The sequence below is a fragment of the Ips typographus genome, linkage group LG1 (genome assembly GCF_016097725.1).
Source record: "Ips typographus isolate SLU linkage group LG1, UJ_Ityp_2.0, whole genome shotgun sequence".
Classification (NCBI taxonomy): domain Eukaryota; kingdom Metazoa; phylum Arthropoda; class Insecta; order Coleoptera; family Curculionidae; genus Ips; species Ips typographus.
Window position 1 is genome coordinate 29,650,019 of NC_138422.1, and position 24,550 is coordinate 29,674,568.

Genomic DNA, 24,550 nt, shown 5'->3' on the forward strand with positions numbered 1-24,550 from the left:
TTATTTTGGAACTACAAGTATAAAACTTGACGGGTGTGTCTTTAGTACCCTGAAGCTTAAGTAAGTCTACCAATTTGGTCTAAAATGTGATTTAAAACTGCAAAAAAATCATTTTTTTTCGAAAAGATTTTATCCTTTCATACTCCCTGTATGCATTGTTGTTCCTTGTTGTTTTTGATACTGGCAGGGCAGGTAGCAGGTAAAGTGACTTATTTTGACTGCATCACGACCTGACATCTTTTGAACGTCAAAAGGGCATTTTATGATTGTTTGGAATATACTGTTTGGCTTCAAATGGAGGTCACTTTGAACAATTCACTTATAAAAATACTTCTTTTGTTCTTAACTTTCTTGATATAAAGTTAATGATCACCCTGTTTTACTTTCTACGCCAAATTTTACCTGCTACCTGCCGTGCCAGTATCAAAAACAACGAAGAACAACAATGCATACAGGGAGTATGAAACGATAAAACCTTTTCGAAAAAAGATGATTTTTTGCAAGTTTTTTAACACTTTTTAGGCCGAATTGGTAAATTTACGTAAGCTTCAGGGTACGAAATAGCCACCCGTCAAGTTTTATATTTGTAGTTCCAAAATAACATGGTCTAACATGGGCTTAAAAATTTAACACGTGAAATCCTATGTTGCGCGTTAAAAAAAACGCACTGTATAATAAATATTGTTACAAAATGTGATTTTATTAGATCATGTGAATTTAACTACTATAAGGTATAAGTTGCGCATTTTTTTGCTAAATAACTTGGTAAAAAAAAATCAAAAAAATGTTAATTACATCCCAAGATATAGGACCAAGCAAAAACCGAAAAAGTCGAATTTCTATTTAATTTCTTTACCACTTTATTATTGATTATTTTGGAAAATCAATGACACCTTCTGAAAGGCAGTTTTATATGCTCTTCAAGAAAATAGTTTTAGTTTTCAGCTCCGACGTTTCGATTTTTAGATACCATCATCAACTTCAATTTTTCAATTATGGACCTGAACTTTTTATTTTGTTTTTTTTTTGTAAAAACTAACGATGTGTCACACTTGTCAGAAAACTATACCTAGTGTATTATGTACTTGGTACTTTAAGTTTTTTAACTAAATTAAGAAATTGAAATTGATATGATATAATGAGTATACCTACTTTAGTTTGAGTACATTTATTTTTCCCAATCTATTTTTCTGTTAAAGTCATTGTTTAAATCACTCACTCACTGTTGTAATGCTGTTATATTTCATCTTTGTGAGTAATAAGTATCTTTACATATGCTATTAATAAACTGTTCTACTAATCTACTTTACGTTTTGGCTTCTCATTTTTTTGTCAAGTGACCCCCTAGGGTGTATTGCTGGGTTGATTTCAAGTCAGAAAGGTCTAATGAACATATTATGCCCAATACGCTATCGTAACTGAGGTACAAGCATTTGAAATTTTAAATAAGTAGTAGTAAGAATTTCCTACTAATTTAAAGATCATTTAAAAAGAAACAGCTGTATTGAATTAGTTGCTCAAAATGCCCACCCAATTGCTGTATACATTACTCTTCTTAGCGTTGCTAACAGTCTCAGGATCCTTTGGATAATACCTGCATAGTCTGCTTATCTAAAAGATCAAATACTTACAGCTCAGTTGTAGCGTTTTGGGTGTATGTTGTTTTAGCCATTTTTAACTTGAAAACACCCTAGCAACACACCCTAAAGCTATGACAGTCACGCCGTGGGAGATGGGCAAAGTATCGGCAAATAACAAAAACAATTAAATTGTATTGCTTCATTACTGCACAGGTGACATTCACCAAATGTAGCTTTGGCTCTTTGACCAGACTGCTGTAGAGATGGCAGCACTGTCAATTGCTAGCTCCGCCCAAAAGATAAAAATGATGAAATATCCCCTTTGGTTGCGGTGAAAAAGCATACTTACCTGGCGTAGGGGTTTACAGTGATCAATAAGGCTGTTCCCCCAGGGTGAGGCCCTCCATTGCACTACGGTAGGGCTGACCCCTGCGATTATCCCTAATGCGGATAACTCGGGCGCGTAATTTTTGGTAGCCGGGACTGCGTACGCGCTGTCCCGAATAGAACAATTTAAAATAAATCAACATGGAATATGGAAATATCCCGAATAAATCAGTTTAAAATGAGTGCTTGACAGTTTTTAGTATTTAATGTGCAAGTTCTAAGCAAATTACTGTTACGTATTAACATAACGAATTTGTTGGATTCCAAATTTATGGCTTGTTTTTGTTAATAATGCTAATTTGAACCCGAAACAGTGTTAGTATGTATGTGTTCTACTCTTATGGTGGTTATTGGTCATACATTTCGTTACGGCTTTGCTTTCCCCTTTAACGGTTGCGGACGTAACATTTACGTATGTGTGATTCATGGCTCTTATAAAAAGATCTTTGGATATACTATTATTTATGTTGGTCTACTGGTAGAAATGGCATTCGCATTTTATACTATTGTCTATTACATTTGAGTTTAGCTGATCAGCTTTCAGATAAATGAAACATATATGATAACTTTTTGTGTATTAATTCCTAAATGGTAAGTTTATGATCGCCATCTCGTCAAGAGAAATGGCTAGCTAAGAATTTAATGTAGTTTAATTACGTCAGAGGGAGCTACCATGTTTCTATTACCTCTTTCACTGATATGGTTTTATTGGATTGCAATTCAAAATTAAAAGCAGTTACTTTGATTTTTCCACAAAGAAAGAAAACAAAAAAAAAAAAAGGTAAAAACAAAAAAAACAAAAAAAGAAAGCAACACGGGCCGGTCCGGTATTGTATTGAAAGTTTGCAATGCAGTACCAACCAACACCAACATGATCAAGATTAATGATCGGCCCATTTTATCTAATTTAAAAGCAAAGATTTGATTTTGGTTAGTGGCTTAAACTATTTTTCCACGGTCCACGAGCGTAGCGAGTGGCCTCCTAAGTTCTTCGAATAAATCGGTTTAAGTCAGGTATTTTATACAATATTTTAATAATGTCCGTCAGGGCTATTATTCAAATTTTGATTCATTTTCAATAATTAATTCTCATATTTAAAACCTTAACCCTGCATCTGCCTCTGCCAAACCACCGACATTTTATAATGGTAGTTATTATAATAATTATAAAATGAAAGTTAAGTTGGCTGATTTTTAAAATCGTTTGATTGGTTAAAAATATGCGAAAAAAATATTGTATACTTTATCTACAACCGTCTAAGTCGCTTTTCTATTATGCGATAAGCTTGGTGAAATACTTTATATCAGTATAGTAATCTTAATTTTCTGGTGAATGATAGTGGCTGCTTTAATTTTCACTTTCTAAATAATTTGATTTCTAAGAGATGGCGCCAGAAGTCACTCTCTCCCCTTTTAACTCTGGTCTTATATGTCAGTAGGAAAATTATCCAGTAGATCGTCAGCTTTGCGCAGTGGCATTATCGTAACCAATGAGGTTTATCCGAGGTGCGATTATTGCTAGTTGAAAACTTTAACCAATACCCCGCCATGTGCACGTGAAAGACCGTGCGCTAAGGCAATTTTTGTAGGCCTCTATCGAGGCCATTTTAATCAATTTCAAAATAAAAACCAGTATTTAAAACCAAAGAGGAATGATGAAAAATCCCCTTTTTAAGTTAAGACTGCTATAATCACGAATCGTCCAGTTTAGAGGTGTTTCCGGTACACAATTTCTAATCTAGTCTTTTCTGTTTTTTTCTTCGAATTTCTTGATTGCAAATTCCACTCTGTACATTTCTCTGAACCATGTGGTTTTCGGTCTTCGTCTTGTTCTGCTACTGTGGTGCACGTACATTTTCATAACCAGTATCCTCTGATCACTATTTCTTTTTATGTTTTCTTTAGATCTCATTTTCTCTACTTGCATAATTTCTTTTCATTCTATGCCCTTTCTATACAGATAGAAAACGTTTTATGATTTACTCTTTAAAGGTATTGCGGGTGATACTTATTATTTTACCAAACACTTTACAAATAAAATAATTACCGTTGCATTGTTTGTTCTTGTACAGTTCAAATTCACCAAATATAGCTTCGCTATCTTACACAGACTTCTTTAGAGATGGCAGCACTGTCAATCGCTAGCCCCGCCCAAAAGATAAAAATGATTAAGTATCCCCTTTGGTTGCGGTGAAAAAGCATACTTACCTGGCGTAGGGGTTTTACAGTGATCAATAAGGCTGTTCCCCCAGGGTGAGGCCCTCCATTGCACTACGGTTGGGCTGACCCCTGCGATTATCCCTAATGCGGATAACTCGGGCGCGTAATTTTTGGTAGCCGGGACTGCGTACGCGCTGTCCCGAATAAAACAATTCAAAATAAAATTCTATATGAACTATTAAGGCCCAGTTGTATAATAGTGGTTCAAGTTAGAAACGTCACATTGACAGCAATACAATTCATATGGGAAAGTTCAAGTACTAGTCGCTTGATCACCGTTTCGTGTTAAGGATGATGAAACGAAATAGCAAGCAGGGTGGCTGGAGGTTATTTGCACATGATAGTATACAGCAAGTGACTTAAATCGTTTTTAAGTTCTTCGAGTGAATAAACAGGTTTAAATCACGTGTCTTATACTAATATTTATTAGGCATGACAAAAGTGATAAATAACTTACTGGAATTGAAAACTTATAACACTGATTCGTCACCAATTTGTGACTAAATCGACTTTTAAATCGGTTCTTTGTTCAAAATCGATTTGTGAAATTGTGTGCTTCAAAAGCCAACTGTTTTATAGAAACATGTTACGAACAAGCTTTATGCAGAAAAAGTGGTGTTACCGTGCAAACCAAGTGGGTACAGGTATTAGTCTGAATGCGATAACTCCAACTTGCAAAGCTAGATGGCTCTGCTCTTAAAAGCAAGCTGTTGTAGGTAGTAAAAAGCGAATAACCATTTAATCTTTACATTTTTAGATTTACCCTGGACTCTCTTCAAAGCGAATAAATCTTTCGCCTTTTACTAAAGATTTCCGTGGAGAGGGTCAATATAAATGGGTCTATTTGAATTTTTTCCAAGCCCGGCTTCGGCTGGGCGCTTAATCGAATGAAAGAAAAATATTTAGAAACAGTAGCCTGTTGCTACTGTCACTAGTCAATTCAGCATGGAAACACCTAAAATCGAGTTTGCTAAAGAAACACTTGCTAGTTTGATAATAATTTAACAGTCTAAAGATAAAAATAAGTGTGGTAGAATGTTTCGCTCTTGTATAGAATAGGACAAAGGACGTCGATGCAACTCTGGGAACTTCTCGAAAGAGAAAATTCCTGGACTTGGACTGGATCAAACAGTTTTGGATGATCTCCATTTCTTAACAGAAGATAACTGCATCATATAAGTAATGAAGCAAACAAAGTAAACGTGTACTTTTCGGTTATAGCGTCTTCTTATTCTTGTTTGATTTTTCACTTTGACTCAACTGAGTTCGCCTTACTAGCAAGAAGATAAATCTAAACCGAATCGTTTTAAACCCCTATAGATGGCGCCAACATATAAATAGATACTACCTTCCCTAATAATACTTAATTGATAATTTTTAAATAGCGGTCAAGTTGTCGTCCATTAGACATTGGACCCCAGGGGTTGACAATATTTGTTATATCCTGGATGGCAGTGGAAGACAGTAGTTGTTCGTGGTGATTAGGGACACGAGTATTGAAAGAAAAGTATCGATACCTGGTATCATTCGATAACATGGTCGAGGCATCGATACTCTTCGATAGTGAACAGGAAAGTATCGATACATTCACAGTATCGATATAATTTGTCTTTTGCGTCCTAGGTTTAAATTTTAATTACGGAATGAAAGAAGATAAATAAAAACAGTTATATTGATAAATGGTCCCTGTGGTCAGGTTTGTATATTCGTATATCAACACATTTTTTATTGAAAAGTACATAAAATAAAAAAGAAACAAAACCTTAAATAGTCGAAAACAAAGTATATATTATATTTCGAACTGCTAACAGTGTTAACTAATAAAAAGGAACAAAATCTAAAATCACATTTATTAAAAAACAATTTTTAATCCAAAAACATTAATTAGAAATTGCAACAAAATTCATTAACGTCATCCTACTAATCAAACTGTATATTGTTTTCTATACAGTGGTATCGGAGTATCGATATCACAGTACTTTACTACCGATACTACTTGGTATCGTTTAGTTGGCATCGATGTCAAGTATCGATACTTTTAAGTGAAAATTATCGATACCTGCAAAGTATCGAGGTATCGTTCGCGTCCCTAGTGGTGATGCGTCAAGTGTAATTTGTCGTTTATCGTTGAATCGAGTCGAAGCTCGTCAGTCGTTTAAAGCGTTCCAAGCATTGGAATCAAGCCCAGTAGTAACTCCCAGTGCGGAGGATCAAGACACGCAAAAAGTTGCGGTGAAATGGAATGGTGGCGCCGCAAAAGACCACCGCCCTAATCGGCCAGGAGGGGTGGGCCTTGCCCGAAATCCTGGTAAAACAGGCGAACACTACTGTTGGAAACTGTCGGGATATAATGGGTGGCGTTGCCCTTGGTAAATAATTAAAAGAAATTCATTAACTTTCTCATGATATGTTACAAAATACGTTTGGCAATATCGTCGTAAGCGCACAGAACTTGCCGAAAAGTGTACTTATACTCGCTAGTCACATATCAATAGTAACGTGTAAAACCGATAATCTATCATGTCAATTTTTTTACTTTCAAAGTTGGAAAGCATTTATTGCCTTAAAGACCTCCCGAGGGATTAATAATAACGCATCGTCTAAGTGTCATAGTGTCAAAACTGTCATTTTCACACTACAAGTGGGTTTTACAGGCGATTTTGTCTTTGACTGTCCTTTCAAACTGTGTGTCAAATTTTGATACTGTTTTTCTAACTGACTATACTCGATTTTTTAGTGTTTTTTTAGACTATTGGATAGGAAATTTAATGAGGATTCCAAAAATGTGCTTAAAACTGTCATTTTCTCACTCCAAGTGAGTTTAACGGACGATTTTGTCGCTGACTGTCTTTTCAAACTGTGTTTCTGGCAGTTCAAACTTTGACAGCGCTTTTCTCTCTCTCGGACTGTACCGAATACCTATTATTTTCATTCGATTGGCAATCTGAAGCCAAGCCTTCTTCAAGGCATTATTATCTTTGTGTTGAGGGTGTTTAGAATCCCACAAAATAGGGAACTTTGGACAAAATCAATTAGCGTAGTGTTAAAATCGTTTTCGTTCATTTCCACGGACATATTTGCTTTGCTGTTTCTGTTTTGTTTTCTGTCCCTGTCATGAATGTCATGATTACGACGTTTACGCGCGGAAAATATCAAAATATGCAATCCGGTCCGGATAGACAGACAGAACGCTGATTGGCTGAACGATTTTCCGCTGTCCGCATTCATGTGAACCAAGCTTTATTTATCTGCAATGATTTCAGAAGGTTTATCAAGACATTAATCAAGCACCAGAAATAACCTTGCTGGATAGGTACAATTGCAATTCAAATTAGAGCTGTTTGACTTTACGGTTCGTCCCAGGACACCAATCAAAATTCCTTACTTTATTTTAAATTGTTTTATTCGGGACAGCGCGTACGCAGTCCCGGCTATCAAAAATTACGCGCCCGAGTTATCCGCATTAGGGATAATCGCAGGGGTCAGCCCAACCGTAGTGCAATGGAGGGCCTCACCCTGGGGGAACAGCCTTATTGATCACTGTAAAACCCCTACGCCAGGTAAGTATGCTTTTTTGCCCCAACCAAAGGGGATATTTGATCATTTTAATCTTTTGGGCGAGGCTAGCGATTGACAGTGCTGCCATCTCTACAGAAGTCTGTGTGAGATAACAAAGTTTCATTAGGTGAATGTATATTGTACAGTAAACAATATAATTTTGATTACTATACTAAGACACGTTTTCTATCTGTATAGGTAGTACATGCTAGATTTGATCTAAACTGTACTTACAGTTCATGCAAGGTTTTAGGAAATTAAGAAGTCATAAAACACAATGAGTATATGGTATTACTTATATTTTTTTGATAACTCATATACACATTAGTAGGTATAACAAAAGTCCACTTTGATGTGCAAACATCATCTTTTGGCACTAAATTTATCCTAAGTTAAGACCAGATTGACCTTACATTTAAACTTTAATTAAAGTCTAAAATTTTACATTTACTTACCTATATGTATAAAAGTGTCAACATTTTGTCGTTATAAATAAATGCTTTAAGTCGTACAAATAGTAATTATATAATATTCACTCATTCGCGTATCATTCATTCGTTGTAATATAAAATTTAGACTTAATATATACAATGAATAAGTACCGACAGGTACGTTAAAAATAAATTATGGCCAATATACGTGTCGTTATCATGTTTAGCTTCTGTTTTTTGTTGTATAATCATAAATTTCCATTCAAATAACATCAATCTATAACAATATGTATCCAGCAGGGTTAGAAAAAAAAAATATAATAAATAAGGCACATTAACAAATTGCTTGAGGCATTTTTTTGACTGGCGATTCTGCTAGAGAGACTCGAATCCAGATATATCGGAACCCTGAAATTAAATACGTTAATAAATCATATACAATAACAAATAATATACAACTTTAATGATAAATCAATATCCAATTATTACTAAAGTGATAAAAACATTGAATGGAAACCTGTCAGAAATCAAGTAAAAATGTAAAAAAGGCAGGAATTTTTGTGTGGCAACATTCTCTTTAAATATAAACTTTAATTTTCAAATCATCACTGGTTGGATTAAAGCTAATTTTTGTATTTCCGTAAATTTCAGATTCAGATAAGAGATAATCACACAAAAAATTGCAATATTACAAAAGGATTCTGAGAAAATCCAAAAGTAGTAATGGGCCTATCCCACATATCATAAATTTTTGTTTTAATGACTGGAATCGAAAGAATAGGATCAAAAAACTAATTTTTCATATTCTTGAAGAAAAAATTATGGTCGTAAATGTTCCTACATTAGTTTGAATTTGTCCATTAAATTTAAAAGATCTGTTTTGGCGCGCATGTGACGTACGTAATTCTGGGCGATTTTATTGGCTGTTGCACGCCAACTGTTTCACTTCTTGTCGCTGATTGGCTGAAAGTGTAGTACGTCACCGGCGGCGGGCGTTTAAAACATGAGATTGATGTAGTTTTTATCATCATTTTTTTTCTATTTAGACTTAATATTTTTGAAAACAAAAAAATAGGGGTATAATATTTTCAATCCGTCTTTGTAGTTATGAAATCAAAAAAAATTGTGGGACAGGCCCAGTAGCTTATTATTCGCTTTGTTTGGGTTATTGATTTTCAACTTGTTCCAATATGGGTTTGGACCAATTTCAAGATAATTTGTTTTTTGGCAAATTTTTAATTTGCTCTTTAGGGGTTCCAATGCACAGCAAATGGCATATTTGTAACTAAAAATCTTAAATTAGGTAAAATAAGCACAATAAAAGCATTTTAAAATTTTTAATTTTTCACAAAAAATTGAAAAACTGACTAAAAATAAAATCAACTCACCCGATCTGGTTTATACAAATGAGTGTGCGGTAGTAAAAATGTTGAACCCAAATCGCGCTCAGCCATTGTATTGGCCTCCTGTGAGTAAAAAGTAGTTTTTGAAAATTATTAACAAAAAATCAAGAAAAGCGTTACTCACATCGTTTTGGTGTAATGACTTCGTGTCGTATTCGCTTCGTGTAAATGATTTCATTGGCGGAGGTATCGTAGTTTCATCGTAAGATCTGGACTCGGATACAACACTGAAATGTTAACTAGTTTTACGGTTTGTTTTATCAAAATGTTGTATTTACCTTATTCTAGGGATATCCATCCAGTTGCTGGTTGACTCTAAATCATCGTCACTGCAAAATGAGAATTGTAACATTTTTAGTCAGAAGTACAATTTCTTACTCTAAACTCTTCCTCAACGTGTTGATTTGGGAGGAAGTATCGGCTCGTGATAGCAAATCGGCACTGATTTTCTGAATTAAAGTGGCATTTTCACTTCGGTCTGCTTCAGTTCCACAAGTTGTACCTGGTGGAAACATTTAAAGGTGTGTCAATTGATGAAGAAGAATGCTATTTAAATAATAATAATAATTTGCTACTATTCTACTAAGGAAAAAATTACAAAGTACAATGAAACGATGTAAAAAATGTAGTTATATAATTAGATCATCTTATTTTACTTTCATTTTAGTTCTAATGTTATTTTTCGTAACTGTCACCGTTTCTGTGTTATTTAGCAAAAACTGGTTTGATGCAACAAATGTTCAAATCAGCTGAAATTGTGGTGTGAAATTTGACCACCCTGTAACTAGCTTATTTTTAGGAGTTCAGGGAGGTTAAACCACTCAAATTAACTGTCTTGAGCTCCTCTTTTCAGGGGTGTAAAGCAAAAAGTTTTATCTTAAAAATTGCGAACAGGGTGGACAAAAAACTTGAATCACTACACTTTTCTTGCACCCCCTGTATAGTAGCGGCATTGACGGACTGTGAAACTTTCAGAGATGAGTTTAGCAGTTCTTTACAAACATTTTTGCTCTTTCAAGTTTTTCGTAGCTTTCATCATTTTTGAGTCATTTAGGAAAAACTGGTTTGATGCAACAAGTTTTCAAATAGGTTAAAATTGTGGTCTGAAATTTTAACACGGTTTAAAGGACAGTCAGAGACATAATCGCTTGTAAAACCCACTTGTAGTAGGAAAATTATTGTTTTAAGCACATTTTCGGAATCCTCATTAAATTTCCTATCCAATAACCTGAAAAAATCCTAGAAAAATTAGTACAGTCAGGGAGAAAAGCCGTGTCAAAGTTTAAACTGTCAGAAAAACAGTTTAAAAGAACAGTCAGGGAAAAAATCGCCTCTAAAACCCACTTGTAGTAGGAAAATTATTGTTTTAAGAAGATTTTCGGAATCCTCATTAAATTTCCTATCCAATAACCTGAAAAAACCCTAGAAAAATTGGTACAGTCAGGGAGAAAAGCCGTGTCAAAGTTTAAACTGTCAGAAAAACAGTTTGAAAGAACAGTCAGGGAAAAAATCGCCTCTAAAACCCACTTGTAGTAGGAAAATTATTGTTTTAAGCACATTTTCGGAATCCTCATTAAATTTACTATCCAATAACCAGAAAAAACCCTAGAAAAATTAGTACAGTCAGGGAGAAAAGCGGTGTCAAAGTTTGAACTGTCAGAAAAACAGTTTGAAAGAACAGTCAGGGAAAAAATCGCCTGTAAAACCCACTTGTAGTAGGAAAATTATTGTTTTAAGCACGTTTTCGGAATCCTCATTAAATTTCCTATCCAATAACCTGAAAAAAACCTAGAAAATTTGGTACAGTCAGGGAGAAAAGCGGTGTCAAAGTTTGAACTGTCAGAAAAACAGTTTGAAAGAACAGTCAGGGAAAAAATCGCCTGTAAAACCCACTTGTAGTAGGAAAATTATTGTTTTAAGCACATTTTCGGAATCCTCATTAAATTTCCTATCCAATAACCAGAAAAAAACCCTAGAAAATTTGGTACAGTCAGGGAGAAAAGCGGTGTCAAAGTTTGAACTGTCAGAAAAACAGTTTGAAAGAACAGTCAGGGAAAAAATCGCCTATAAAACCCACTTGCAGTTAGAAAATAGCTGTTTTAAGCACATTTTCGGAATCCTCATTAAATTTCCTATCCAATAACAAGAAAAAACCCTAGAAAAATTAGTACAGTCAGGGAGAAAAGCCGTGTCAGTTTGAACTGTCAGAAAAACAGTTTGAAAGAACAGTCAGGGAAAAAATCGCCTGTAAAACCCACTTGTAATAGGAAAATTATTGTTTTAAGCACATTTTCGGAATCCTCATTAAATTTCCTATCCAATAACCTGAAAAAACCCTAGAAAATTCGGTATAGTCAGGGAGAAAAACCGTGTCAAAGTTTGAACTGTCAGAAAAACAGTTTGAAAGAACAGTCAAGGAAAAAATCGCCTCTAAAACCCACTTGTAGTAGGAAAATTATTGTTTTAAGCACATTTTCGGAATCCTCATTAAATTTCCTATCCAATAACCTGAAAAAACCCTAGAAAATTCGGTATAGTCAGGGAGAAAAACCGTGTCAAAGTTTGAACTGTCAGAAAAACAGTTTGAAAGAACAGTCAAGGAAAAAATCGCCTCTAAAACCCACTTGTAGTAGGAAAATTATTGTTTTAAGCACATTTTCGGAATCCTCATTAAATTTCCTATCCAATAACCTGAAAAAACCCTAGAAAATTCGGTATAGTCAGGGAGAAAAACCGTGTCAAAGTTTGAACTGTCAGAAAAACAGTTTGAAAGAACAGTCAGGGAAAAAATCGCCTGTAAAACCCACTTGGAGTTAGAAAATAGCTGTTTTAAGCACATTTTCGGAATCCTCATTAAATTTCCTATCCAGTAACCTGAAAAAACCCTAGGAAATTTGGTACAGTCAGGGAGAAAAGCGGTGTCAAAGTTTGAACTGTCAGAAAAACAGTTTGAAAGAACAGTCAGGGAAAAAATCGCCTCTAAAACTCACTTGTAGTAGGAAAATTATTGTTTTAAGCACATTTTCGAAATCCTCATTCAATTTCCTATCTAATAACCCGGAAAAACCCTAGAAAATTTGGTACAGTCAGGGAGAAAAGCTGTGTCAAAATTTGAACTGCCATAGAGACATAGGTTCTGTATTTACCAGTCAATTTTCCTGGTAAAGTAAAATATTTACTAACTAAAAACTTCTTAAATTATACTAGATTTGACCTTACATCTTACTAAAAAAAATAAAACTAACCTAATGTTCCCATGTGATTTACCACTGTCGCTGAAACCTCAAACCCTGCGGAAATTAAAGCACCGGATGTTTTTCTCGAGCTAATTTGTTCCTCTATGAATTGTTCGCTCACTGCGGTACTTGGTTTTCGTTTTTGTTCAACCTAGTAAATCATTATTAAGTTATTCCAATAAATTCAAAACAATCCATCTTACTCTCGATGGATTCGGGCCAGCATCTAAATAACTCAGCAATTTTGACTCTGCCGAGACCACTGGGACACTTGGCTTCCTCGCATCGAATGTGGTATAATTAGTCAAATTGGGAGTGGAAGGGGCTGGATGATATTTGGCTCGAGGAATCATCACTGTTAGTGATCTATCTTTTTGATCTGAATTTTATATCAATTTTGATGTATGTCTTTAGATAGAATGCAAGATGTTTACCTGGAAATATTACACCTGGCTCAGAATGTTCTACACTGTTCACTGACACTTTCTTCAGTGCCCCTTTTGGAGGAGGAGGCTTCAGTTTTGGCTGTTTCTGTAAATGTTTCTTTATCTTCAAATCAAGAAAATATTATCAACTATACCTGTTGAACATATGGAGGAGCTGAATTAGTTTCGCTTCTGCTGTCTTCAGAACTAGTGTCCTCAATCATAGCCCGTCTGTCCAAAGTACCATCTTCGCCACCCATCCTTTGTGGCAGAAATCCAATGGCACCACTTACTCCAGATTTGGTTTTCTTTCTCGCGCACACCAGGATAATGCAAACCAGTAGCAGACCAAACAATATGGTTCCCAAAGTGATTAAAGCAATTAACAATACTGCAGAACAGACAGTTTTATACAGAAGCATTATGGGACTAGTAATTTACCTTTGAGATTGATTTGGCACCTATCACCTGCGTACCAATGGAAGCACTGACATAAGATATCCTCAGATCCTCTAGTGTAGCACGTGCCGTGATAGTGGCATTTTTCGCACCCCACCTGGTCTGCACTACAGATTCTGCCCGCATAATGCATGTTTTCTGAAATATCTGTAACAATTCTTGATTAAAAGTGAACTTGTTAGACAATACAGTCGACTTACCAGAGTATCCTTCTTTGCACGAACAACCATAAGTGCCTTTTTGGTTCAGACACTGTGCGTTCTCGGAACAATCGTGGAACTTTGGGTTTTCGCACTCGTTAAAGTCTTCCACCTTCAAATTATCCAGAGAGGAAGACGAGTACACATCCGTTCCACCCAAAGAGTAATTGCTGTTTCTTAGATACTTCCTAAATATTTCTTCAATGCGATTTTCATTTATCTCGTCAGAGAGCTGGAGGTAAAAGTTGCTAATGACTCCGTTTTTACCGTGTCCCGGCACCCGTCTTGTGGAGGGATTGAAAGAGGTGACATGCACTCCATGGAAGACGTCCCTCAGATCTGACTGCATTACTGTACGATCTAACGCTTCGTGAATTTTTTTAGCCAAGTGCATGAATTCGGACGTGCTTTCATTTTTCAGTTTGCTGGAGAATTTCAAAGGAACTTTGCCTATTTTGTCAATGGTGATGTTTAAGCTGTACGTGTATGTCGCTGAAAACAGTAATATATAGTATTATAACTTTTAAATAACAGGATATTATTTAATTATGTGAAACAAACTACTTGAAAATAATATACCAACTTAAAAAACTACTATCAAGGCAAAACAAGAGCAGAACGAAACAACATCTTTCTTGCCTCTAGGCAAGAAAAAGAAGAAAAAACCAGAAGAAGTTGCTTATCAATGTACTGAATCAGATTAGGTTCTCTTAAAGTTAGTGGAGAATGAGATAAGTGATCAGAAATATTTAAGGAGATTTCTGAATTCCGCCCTAAATGACTTTTAAGGTTCAAAGAATGGCACAAGCTACACAGTAAGTTGTCACATAAGTAAGTTATCAAGAGTGTAAAGTTTCGTATCAATAAAACAACTCAACAGACTAAAAGCTCGGTTCTCATGTATCCGGAATTATAATTCAAAATCAAAGTTCAAATTTTGACTCTGTTTTTCTAACTGACTATACTCGATTTTTTAGTGTTTTTTTAGACTATTGGATAGGAAATTTAATAAGGATTCCAAAAATGTGCTTAAAACTGTCATTTTCACACCATAAACGGGTTTTACAGGCGATTTTGTCCTTGACTGTCCTTTCAAACTGTGTTTCTAGCAGTTCAAATTTTGACACTGTTTTTCTAACTGACTATACTCGATTTTTTAGTGTTTTTTAGACTATTGGATAGGAAATTTAATAAGGATTCCAAAAATGTGCATAAAACTGTCATTTTCACACCACAAACGGGTTTTACAGGCAATTTTGTCCTTGACTGTCCTTTCAAACTGTGTTTCTAGCAGTTCAAATTTTGACACTGTTTTTCTAACTGACTGTACTCGAGTTTTAGTGTTTTTTTAGACTAATGGATAGGAAATTTAATAAGGATTCCAAAAAAGTGCTTAAAACTGTCATTTTCACACCACAAACGGGTTTTACAGGCGATTTTGTCCTTGACTGTCCTTTCAAACTGTGTTTCTAGCAGTTCAAATTTTGACACTGTTTTTCTAACTGACTATACTCGATTTTTTAGTGTTTTTTTTAGACTGTTGGATAGGAAATTTAATAAGGATTCCAAAAATGTGCTTAAAACTGTCATTTTCACACCACAAACGGGTTTTACAGGCCATTTTGTCCTTGACTGTCCTTTCAAACTGTGTTTTTAGCAGTTCAAATTTTGACACTGTTTTTCTCACTGACTATACTCGATTTTTTAGTGTTTTTTTAGACTATTGGATAGGAAATTTAATAAGGATTCCAAAAATGTGCTTAAAACTGTCATTTTCACACCACAAACGGGTTTTACAGGCCATTTTGTCCTTGACTGTCCTTTCAAACTATGTTTCTGTTAGTTCAAACTTTGACACTGTTTTTCTCTCTGACTGTACTCAATTTGGTAGTGTTTTTTTAAATTAGTGGATAGGAAATTTAATGGGGATTCCAAAAATGTGCTTAAAACTGTCATTTTCACACCACAAACGGGTTTTACAGGCGATTTTGTCCTTAACTGTCCTTTCAAACTGTGTTTTTAGCAGTTCAAATTTTGACACTGTTTTTCTAACTGACTATACTCGATTTTTTAGTGTTTTTTTAAACTATTGGATAGGAAATTTAATAAGGATTCCAAAAATGTGCTTAAAACTGTCATTTTCACACCACAAATGGGTTTTACAGGCGATTTTGTCCTTGACTGTCCTTTCAAACTATGTTTCTGTTAGTTCAAACTTTGACACTGTTTTTCTCTCTGACTGTACTCAATTTGGTAGTGTTTTTTTAAATTAGTGGATAGGAAATTTAATGGGGATTCCAAAAATGTGCTTAAAACTGTCATTTTCACACCACAAACGGGTTTTACAGGCGATTTTGTCCTTAACTGTCCTTTGAAACTGTGTTTCTAGCAGTTCAAATTTTGACACTGTTTTTCTAACTGACTATACTCGATTTTTTAGTGTTTTTTTAGACTGTTGGATAGGAAATTTAATAAGGATTCCAAAAATGTGCTTAAAACTGTCATTTTCACACCACAAACGGGTTTTACAGGCCATTTTGTCCTTGACTGTCCTTTCAAACTGTGTTTTTAGCAGTTCAAATTTTGACACTGTTTTTCTCACTGACTATACTCGATTTTTTAGTGTTTTTTTAGACTATTGGATAGGAAATTTAATAAGGATTCCAAAAATGTGCTTAAAACTGTCATTTTCACACCACAAACGGGTTTTACAGGCGATTTTGTCCTTGACTGTCCTTTCAAACTGTGTTTTTAGCAGTTCAAATTTTGACACTGTTTTTCTCACTGACTATACTCGATTTTTTAGTGTTTTTTTAGACTATTGGATAGGAAATTTAATAAGGATTCCAAAAATGTGCTTAAAACTGTCATTTTCACACCACAAATGGGTTTTACAGGCGATTTTGTCCTTGACTGTCCTTTCAAACTATGTTTATGTTAGTTCAAACTTTGACACTGTTTTTCTCTCTGACTGTACTCAATTTGGTAGTGTTTTTTTAAATTAGTGGATAGGAAATTTAATGGGGATTCCAAAAATGTGCTTAAAACTGTCATTTTCACACCACAAACGGGTTTTACAGGCGATTTTGTCCTTAACTGTCCTTTCAAACTGTGTTTTTAGCAGTTCAAATTTTGACACTGTTTTTCTAACTGACTATACTCGATTTTTTAGTGTTTTTTTAAACTATTGGATAGGAAATTTAATAAGGATTCCAAAAATGTGCTTAAAACTGTAATTTTCACACCACAAACGGGTTTTACAGGCGATTTTGTCCTTGACTGTCCTTTCAAACTGTGTTTCTAGCAGTTCAAATTTTGACACTGTTTTTCTAACTGACTATACTCGATTTTTTAGTGTTTTTTTAAACTATTGGATAGGAAATTTAATAAGGATTCCAAAAATGTGCTTAAAACTGTCATTTTCACACCACAAACGGGTTTTACAGGCGATTTTGTCCGTGACTGTCCTTTCAAACTGTGTTTCTAACAATTCAAACTTTGACACCATTTTTCACCATGACTGTACCGATATGTTTTTTGTTTTTTTTTGGCTATTGAATAGGAAATTTAATGAGGATTCCAAAAATTTACTTAAATCAAACATTTTCTGACTAGAAGTGGGTTTTACCAGCGATTTTGTCCGTGACTGTCCTTCCGAATTGTGTTTCTTTTAGTTCAAAATTTGACACTGCTTTTCTCCCAGACTGTACCACATTTTATACGGTTTTTCCAAGTAACTGAATAGGAAATTTAACGAGGATTCCAAAAATGTGCTTAAAACTGTCATTTTCTCATTCCAAGTGGGTTTTACAGGCGATTTTGTCTCGGACTGTTCTTTCAAACTGTGTTTCTGGCAGTTCAAACTTTGACACTGTTTTTCTAACTGACTATACTCGATTTTTTAGTGTTTTTTTAGGTTAGTAGATAGGAAACTTAATGAGGATTCCAAAAATGTGGATAAAACTGTCATTTTCTCGCTCCAAGTGAGTTTAACAGACGATTTTGTCGCTGACTGTCTTTTCAAACTGTGTTTCTGCCAGTTCAAACTTTGGCAGCACTTTTCTCCCTGACTGTACCGAATTTTGTGATTTTTTTTAGGTTATTGGATAAGAAATTTAATGAGGATTCCAAAAATGTGCTTAAAACTGTCATTTTCTCACTCCAAGTGAGTTTAACAGATGATTTTGTCGCTGACTGTCTTTTCAAACTGTGTTTCTGGCAGTTCAAACTTTGACAGCGCTTTTCTCTCTCACTGTACCGAATACCTATTGTTTTCATTCGATTGGCAATCTGAAGCCAAGCCTTCTTCAAGGCATTATTATCTTTGTGTTGAGGGTGTTTAGAATCTCACAAAATAGGGAACTTTGGACAAAATCAATTAGCGTAGTGTTAAAATCGTTTTCGTTCATCTCCACGGACATATTTGCTTTGCTGTTTCTGTTTTCTGTCCCTGTCATTAATGTCAATAATGTCATGATTACGACGTTTACGCGCGGAAAATATCAAAATATGCAATCCGGTCCGGATAGACGGACAGAACGCTGATTGTTCCGGATTCATGTGAACCAAGCTTAATACTTTCCACTGCCTCTAAAATATGGGTCATGGGTTAAACGGTTTTACAAGAAGACAAGACTATTCATGTAAGTGGAACCCAGGGAAGTTTTGGATGACAAAGTCCAATTGTGAAGAAGTGCAACGTTGCCTCAAAATTGCACTTCTCCAGCCAAAATGTTGGGAATGATGAAAAGCAAAAATGAGTTATTGTAACACAGTGCCACGTTAAAATATGACCCATTTGTTGGTACGTAGTGTTATAGGTCTGCAGAAGTGTGATAGGTAATAAGAAATTGGATCATTCAGTTATTCAGTAGGACGACACAATTCTGTCTAGAGTGATGCCATTAGAATCGAATTAGAGAAGATTCTGTCTTGAAAATAAGGATTTTTTTTTCAAGAAAATTTATTTATTTAATTTATAGAAAAGGTACATTTTTGTAGGGATGTCAAGTGTTTACCATTATAGTTAGTTTTAGTAGGATTGTATGTGGTTATTAAGAAAATTAACAGTATTACTTGATGAACTTCAAAGGAGGTGAAAAAGGTGGTACGTGGAGGTAGAAGGTGGGAAAAAAGGTTTTTTTTTTGTTTTTGGTTGTTGATTGTCAAGAGAGACTTTTAATGAGAGCTGGAAAGTCAGTTTTCTAAAAAATTCGAGCAAAAATTAGACTATTGAAGATCAGGGGATCTTAGAAAGCTGTTTCCTTCCGGAACGGAAGTTACTCAATGTAATACCGAGTGCTACCAGCAATTGTACCGTCTAGTCCACGTTATGACATGGAGCAGATTGTGATAGAGGACCTATTCCAGAAGTGGTTAAATCGATAACCGAGGAGGCCTCCCGGCTGTTACCGAGATACAGCCTTTGCAGATAAAAATCCACCTCAACGGAAAAGAAGAAGATTGGTCAACTGACGGTTTATTTTGGACAATTTGGACTCTTTGACGAAGAGTATTAGTTGTAAGTAGTTTGTAATTTTTTGTATTAAAGACATTTGTAGTTTCAATGATATATTTAGAAGCAGGATTTTTAGGTAGAAAGTAAGTTAGATAGGTTTAGTTATTTACCTTAAAAATAACTTGGCATCCCTATTATAGAATTTTTATTCAAGCTTATTTATTTAAATTTTCTTTATTTACTAGATTATTAGAATGAATGGTCAGAGTGAATCTGATGGCAGTTATGATGATATTATCATGCAACTAGGAGGTGAGGGAGATTTGAGTAAATCTCATCTTCAGAATGATAATAATCATGACAATTCAAAGAATAGCTTACCACATTAAGCAATGACAATGCCCAGGTTCATGTTATTCATCAAAAGAAACTACATATTCTAAATCCAAGAAAGAATTCCTTGTATAGCACACTTTGCTCAGTTATTGTAAAATAATAAATAATTTAATAAAGTCCTCTACTTACGATTACACGGTCGATCAGGGAACATTCTGGCAAATCCGGGACGGCACACGCACCTCATCAGACCGTCCACCTTTTGACACAACTCGTTTCTGCTAGGTTTACAGTCCGGACTGCACTTGTCCTGGTTGTCTCTAATCTCATTACTCGGCTGATCTCCTGCAAAAATACCAGCAAGCAAAATATTACTAGCGTCGCTATCGTATAATTCATCTCTATGCGGAATCTCGTTAGAGTCATCGGTAGAGGCGGGCAGGGGAGGAGGCATCTTGACAACGGCTCCTTTGTTATTGTCGTTCATGACAACAAACATGGTGTCCTGGTTGTTATAAACACTTTGAGGTGGTGTTTTGTCCTCGTCGGTAATTATAAAATCTTTCAAGTTGTCTTCGGTGTCTTCTTGATCACTCGAAATCACCACCGTTGGCTTGGGTAACGTGAGTGTTACTACTGATGAAGGTTTCAACCTTAAAATCGTACTGCTTGGGAGGTTAGATGATTGAATTATAGGTTTTTCTACGGTGGTCGTCACTGTTTCAACTATGCTGGTTGGTTGTATAAGAGTGTGGAACTCTGTAACCGTATCCACAATATAACTTTTCTCCGTTTTAGTCACTAAAATAGTCAGAGTGCTGGGTGGTCCTCCGAGGGTTTTTAACACTGTTGTTTTGGTTATGGTTACCGTGAGGGTTTTTGTGTGAGTGATGTATCTGGTGGGTAGAATTGGCGTAGGCTTTGCCACTTCACTGCTGCTAGGTTTAATGTCATCAACCACTTTAATTTCATTCCCAGCGTGGTGGATTGGTTTAGTAACCGATTCAGTTGTGCCCCTATCCGTTGGTTTAAATTCCTGACTATGATTCTTAAAACTGTGCTCTCCAACTATCATCTCCATAGGTGGTGTACTTTTTAAAGTTGGCGTTGGAGTAATAGAAGTTGGTCTGCGCGTAGTAGTTCTTCTATGTGGTGGTCTTCGGGAAATTGGTGTAACGGCTGGCAGGTTAATATCAACAAAGTTATTTTCGCTGCTGGAAATGGTTGTTGACGGTCGATTACTCGACACTAAAGGTGGCGGGCTCATTCCAAAAACAATTTCGGTGCTAGGTTCGGGAGGGACCATTTCTTCTGATGGTTTTGGCACGTCTTCAGCTTGGGGAATTTCTTTTTCGCCTGCAGTTAGATCAATTTTAGGCGGTTCCATCAGAACATTGGGAGGTTCGAACGTATCTACGGATAACGGTGGAGGTTGCAATACTTCCATTGCATTAATTTGTTTGGTTAGATTTAATGTGTCTAAAGCAAAATTTTCTCCGCTATTCAACACTACAGTTTCACTAGGAGTCCTTTCAGTTGAAAAAATTGGAGAATAGCTAGAAAAATCTATAGGCAACGAAGTTACTTTTGGTCTACTGTTATTATTGGACGGTTTTTTGACAGTAATGTTTTCTTTCTCATTACCACTTATACGAATTATAATTGGTTTTTCAGTGGTAACCAGTTTTTTAAAGCTTTCAGTAGTGGTATCTCTGAATGTAACCATAGTTGTTGAAGTAATTGTGTGGTGTGCTTGATCTTTTGTCTGGGTTCCACTTATAACTTCTCCAGGCGAAAAGTTGAAATGGTTAGTGGCATAATTAAAAACATCACTGTTCGGAATTGGAGGTTTGAAATCTAGATGACTGTACGGAAATCTTATTTGCGTGCTGTTAGAGTAGCTATCTGGGAACCTAACCATATTATTTACGTGCGATTCTGTAGTGGTACTAGTAGTAGATTGTCGTAAGATCTCAATAGGAACCTCTCCAGGTCTTAAAGGTCTCGCGTTGGATTCTTGAACTACTTCACCGTCTTCGTTAGCCAAGTCATCTTCCTGATGCTGATCTGCATACCAATCTTCTCGAAGCACTTCTTTAAATTCATTGTTTGAAGGATATTTGTTACCACTTTGTTGGAAATTGGGTTTTTTAGATGACTCAAATTGGGGGGTGATTGGTATTGGGAGTGGATTTTTGGGAGGAGGTCTTTTGCCGTATTGATGTTTACTTGAAGGTGGTGGCGCTGTCATAAACTCGGATAAATGTAGTTTTGGCTTGTCCGGTCTAGGCCTTCTCCTCTCAGTGTTGGTCTTAACTGTATACTGTGGTTTGTTTGGTCTTCTTGATAAATGTGGTTTCCCGAAATAATTTCGATTGGGAGGGAAGACTTCGTCTTTAAGAGGTACTGGACTTCTGATATTATTACTATTATTATGTCGGTTGTTATTGGAGGCAAAATGTCCTGAATTGTGATTGATCATGTGTAAGTTAACATCTCCATTCTGAGAACTCATACCAAAGGATAGAGGTGGAGGTTTCAACTGGTTTTCACTACCTAACCCAAATCTAGTGGGTTCAATATGCACTACTACTTTCTCATTAGGACTTGCGTCTGAATCTTCTTTGGAATGATCAACGTACGGTCCAACTTTAATTACACCCGAAACTTGTTTTTGATTCATTGAGTTTAGCTGAGGAGTTTCCTGGTGGAATAAAACTTGCGGAGACATCACGTTTTCCATGGGGTTAAATTCCGGTTCAGGATAAGGACTGGGGTCATCAAAATATTGTCCGTTGTGATGGGTTTCGGTGGACCCTCCATATATTAGGGCTGTTGTTCTATTAAATGGTATGTTGACAAAAGCAACTTGTGAGGGTTGAAGTTGTACTAAAAGACCAGTGTTTCTTTCCACAACTTCAGGCATCACTATTGGCACTGATGAAATAATCTGATCGTTTGATTTTTCCGGTTCAGTGTTGTATCTGTAAATTTGAGGAACTAAATCGAAAACATGTTTCTTTTGCGGTCCACGATATGTATTTTTCTCGATGCTTGTAGGATGTGCCAAGGGTATATGTTTCCGTTTTTCTCCTCTAAAACTTTCTTTATTTTTTAACAAAGGAGGTGGCGGTCCTACGTAGTCGTCTTGGTTAGGGGCGTGTATGACTTGGTTAGATTGTGCCGGGATTTGGTCTTGGTCGTAAGGTAGAGGTGGGGGTTTCATTCCTAAAGGAATTTCATTTGGGTTGTCATGGTGTAACGGTATGGCAGATGGTAATCTTGGTGGAACACGTCCTGGTTTACCGACAATAACATCGGAATTGGCTGTGATTATATCTCCAGGACTAATGGGAATGCCGTTGTTTCCCAGCAGTGGTGCTTCTTGGTTATTTGCTCGGAAAGGCCCGTTCCAATCAAAAGTGGCAATGTTCTGACTTTCGGCTATTTCAAAGTCTTCTCCTACCGGGATGTATACAGGTGCTCTATTTTGAGTGTCAGTTGGAGGAAGAGGATGATCTTTTTTGTCCGTTTGAGGTTCTTTGTGTCGCTGCTCATTCGTAACATTGATGGTATCACTGCGTCTAATTTTGTCGATATAACCTGCCATGGCATTCAGTACTGGCGTCAGAGCTTGTAGTGGATCAATATTGATGCTACCCAGTCCTAAGAGATCAGTAGCTGCTGTTGCAGGGACATTTTGGTGGTCAACTACTTTGCTAGGACTCGCTTTGTCCTTATTTTTGCTTTTATTTTTATGACCAGGTCTTTTTACTTTACTAGTAACAACTTCGACTTTAGTCTCTTTGACTACTTTGGAAGCTAATAACGTACTTGAAGTTGTTGTGACACTTTCCAAAATTGGTGTAGGAGTCAAATTTGCAAACGGATCATCATCTATAAATACTATCGTTGAACCGGTCACTACGTTTGCTTTGGTGGTGCTAAAGCTGCTTTCTACCAACGTTGGAGTATCAATAGTAGTAACCATTGAAGTTTTTTCAATAGGCAATACTTTAGTAGGAGCAATTTCGTTTTGGTCATGGTTGGCTTGTACTGTTATCTCAATTTGTTCTCCATTGGGCAACGTAGCAATTTTGTGCACTATTCCAGACCCGGAAACCAAATCATTTTGCAAACTATTTAAATAAGTGGCCTGGAATAAATTAGGCTCCAAAGTTTCAGTTACAGTGTTTTGGATTACCTTGGTTCTGGAATTGATTATTGTTGTTGATTTAGGATCGTTCTCCTTTAGTAATGTCGTGAAGTATGTAAATGTTGTATAGTAAATCCTAGTTGCAAAAATGTTAAACTTAGGAGCTACACTGCTCTGCTTAGAAGTTTCACTAGTCTTTGTAGTAGGTAGAATTACTTTTTCTGTAACAATATCACTTTCCACGGAAATATTTGTGTACACCGTAGGCAGTCCATCTTTGGTTAAAGTGTTGTAATACGTGTAGGTTACAAAGTAAGTTTTAGTAACATCAGTGGTGATAACCTGCTTTTGGGCAGTTTCATCCAAAGCGGTATACGATGTAGTAACTGGTCTAGCTCTAGGTGGAACACTTTCAGTGATGACCACTTGCGTCACAACGTCTCTGGTGCTTATCACGCTCTCACTATTCCCTTCGTAAAGCGTTTTCTCCAAGTCAATAGTGCTAATGTAGGTGTTGGTGTCTTTGACTGCTTCCTGCACCTCGGATGGCTTCAGCAGGGAGAGATAATCATCAGGTGCCGTTACTGTGTTGGCCACCACGTGCTGCGATGATATTATCAATGGTTGCTCCCCATCCAGAATCGTATTTAGGTAGGTGTATGTAGTATGGAATACACCAACCGAGAATGTGGGATACTGCA

The 24,550-nt window shown here is 36.0% G+C and overlaps 1 protein-coding gene and 5 non-coding genes across 6 annotated transcripts in view; 4 read left to right on the plus strand and 2 right to left on the minus strand.

Annotated features, from left to right (window-relative positions):
- The first annotated feature begins 1,921 nt into the window (after positions 1-1,921).
- LOC145740525 (U1 spliceosomal RNA) lies at positions 1,922-2,083 on the plus strand. Its single transcript, XR_014181463.1, has one exon. It is a non-coding gene; the product is annotated as a U1 spliceosomal RNA (small nuclear RNA).
- Positions 2,084-3,428: 1,345 nt separating this feature from the next.
- Positions 3,429-3,569, plus strand: LOC145740531 (U4 spliceosomal RNA). Its single transcript, XR_014181468.1, has one exon. It is a non-coding gene; the product is annotated as a U4 spliceosomal RNA (small nuclear RNA).
- Positions 3,570-4,167: 598 nt separating this feature from the next.
- LOC145740526 (U1 spliceosomal RNA) lies at positions 4,168-4,330 on the plus strand. The gene has a single exon (XR_014181464.1). It is a non-coding gene; the product is annotated as a U1 spliceosomal RNA (small nuclear RNA).
- A 616-nt stretch (positions 4,331-4,946) lies between these two features.
- LOC145740532 (U5 spliceosomal RNA) lies at positions 4,947-5,065 on the plus strand. Its single transcript, XR_014181469.1, has one exon. It is a non-coding gene; the product is annotated as a U5 spliceosomal RNA (small nuclear RNA).
- Positions 5,066-7,592: 2,527 nt separating this feature from the next.
- Positions 7,593-7,755, minus strand: LOC145740528 (U1 spliceosomal RNA). The gene has a single exon (XR_014181465.1). It is a non-coding gene; the product is annotated as a U1 spliceosomal RNA (small nuclear RNA).
- Positions 7,756-8,027: 272 nt separating this feature from the next.
- The window catches only part of LOC145727842 (uncharacterized), a 95,634-nt gene continuing 79,111 nt past the window's right edge, over positions 8,028-24,550 (minus strand). The window contains 12 exon segments of the mRNA XM_081977687.1: positions 8,028-8,584; positions 9,565-9,642; positions 9,704-9,806; positions 9,858-9,908; positions 9,958-10,081; positions 12,825-12,966; positions 13,019-13,194; positions 13,250-13,346; positions 13,396-13,631; positions 13,682-13,846; positions 13,900-14,391; positions 19,883-24,545. Coding sequence (XP_081833813.1) covers positions 8,552-8,584; positions 9,565-9,642; positions 9,704-9,806; positions 9,858-9,908; positions 9,958-10,081; positions 12,825-12,966; positions 13,019-13,194; positions 13,250-13,346; positions 13,396-13,631; positions 13,682-13,846; positions 13,900-14,391; positions 19,883-24,545 — 6,360 coding nt within the window. The 3' untranslated portion in view covers positions 8,028-8,551.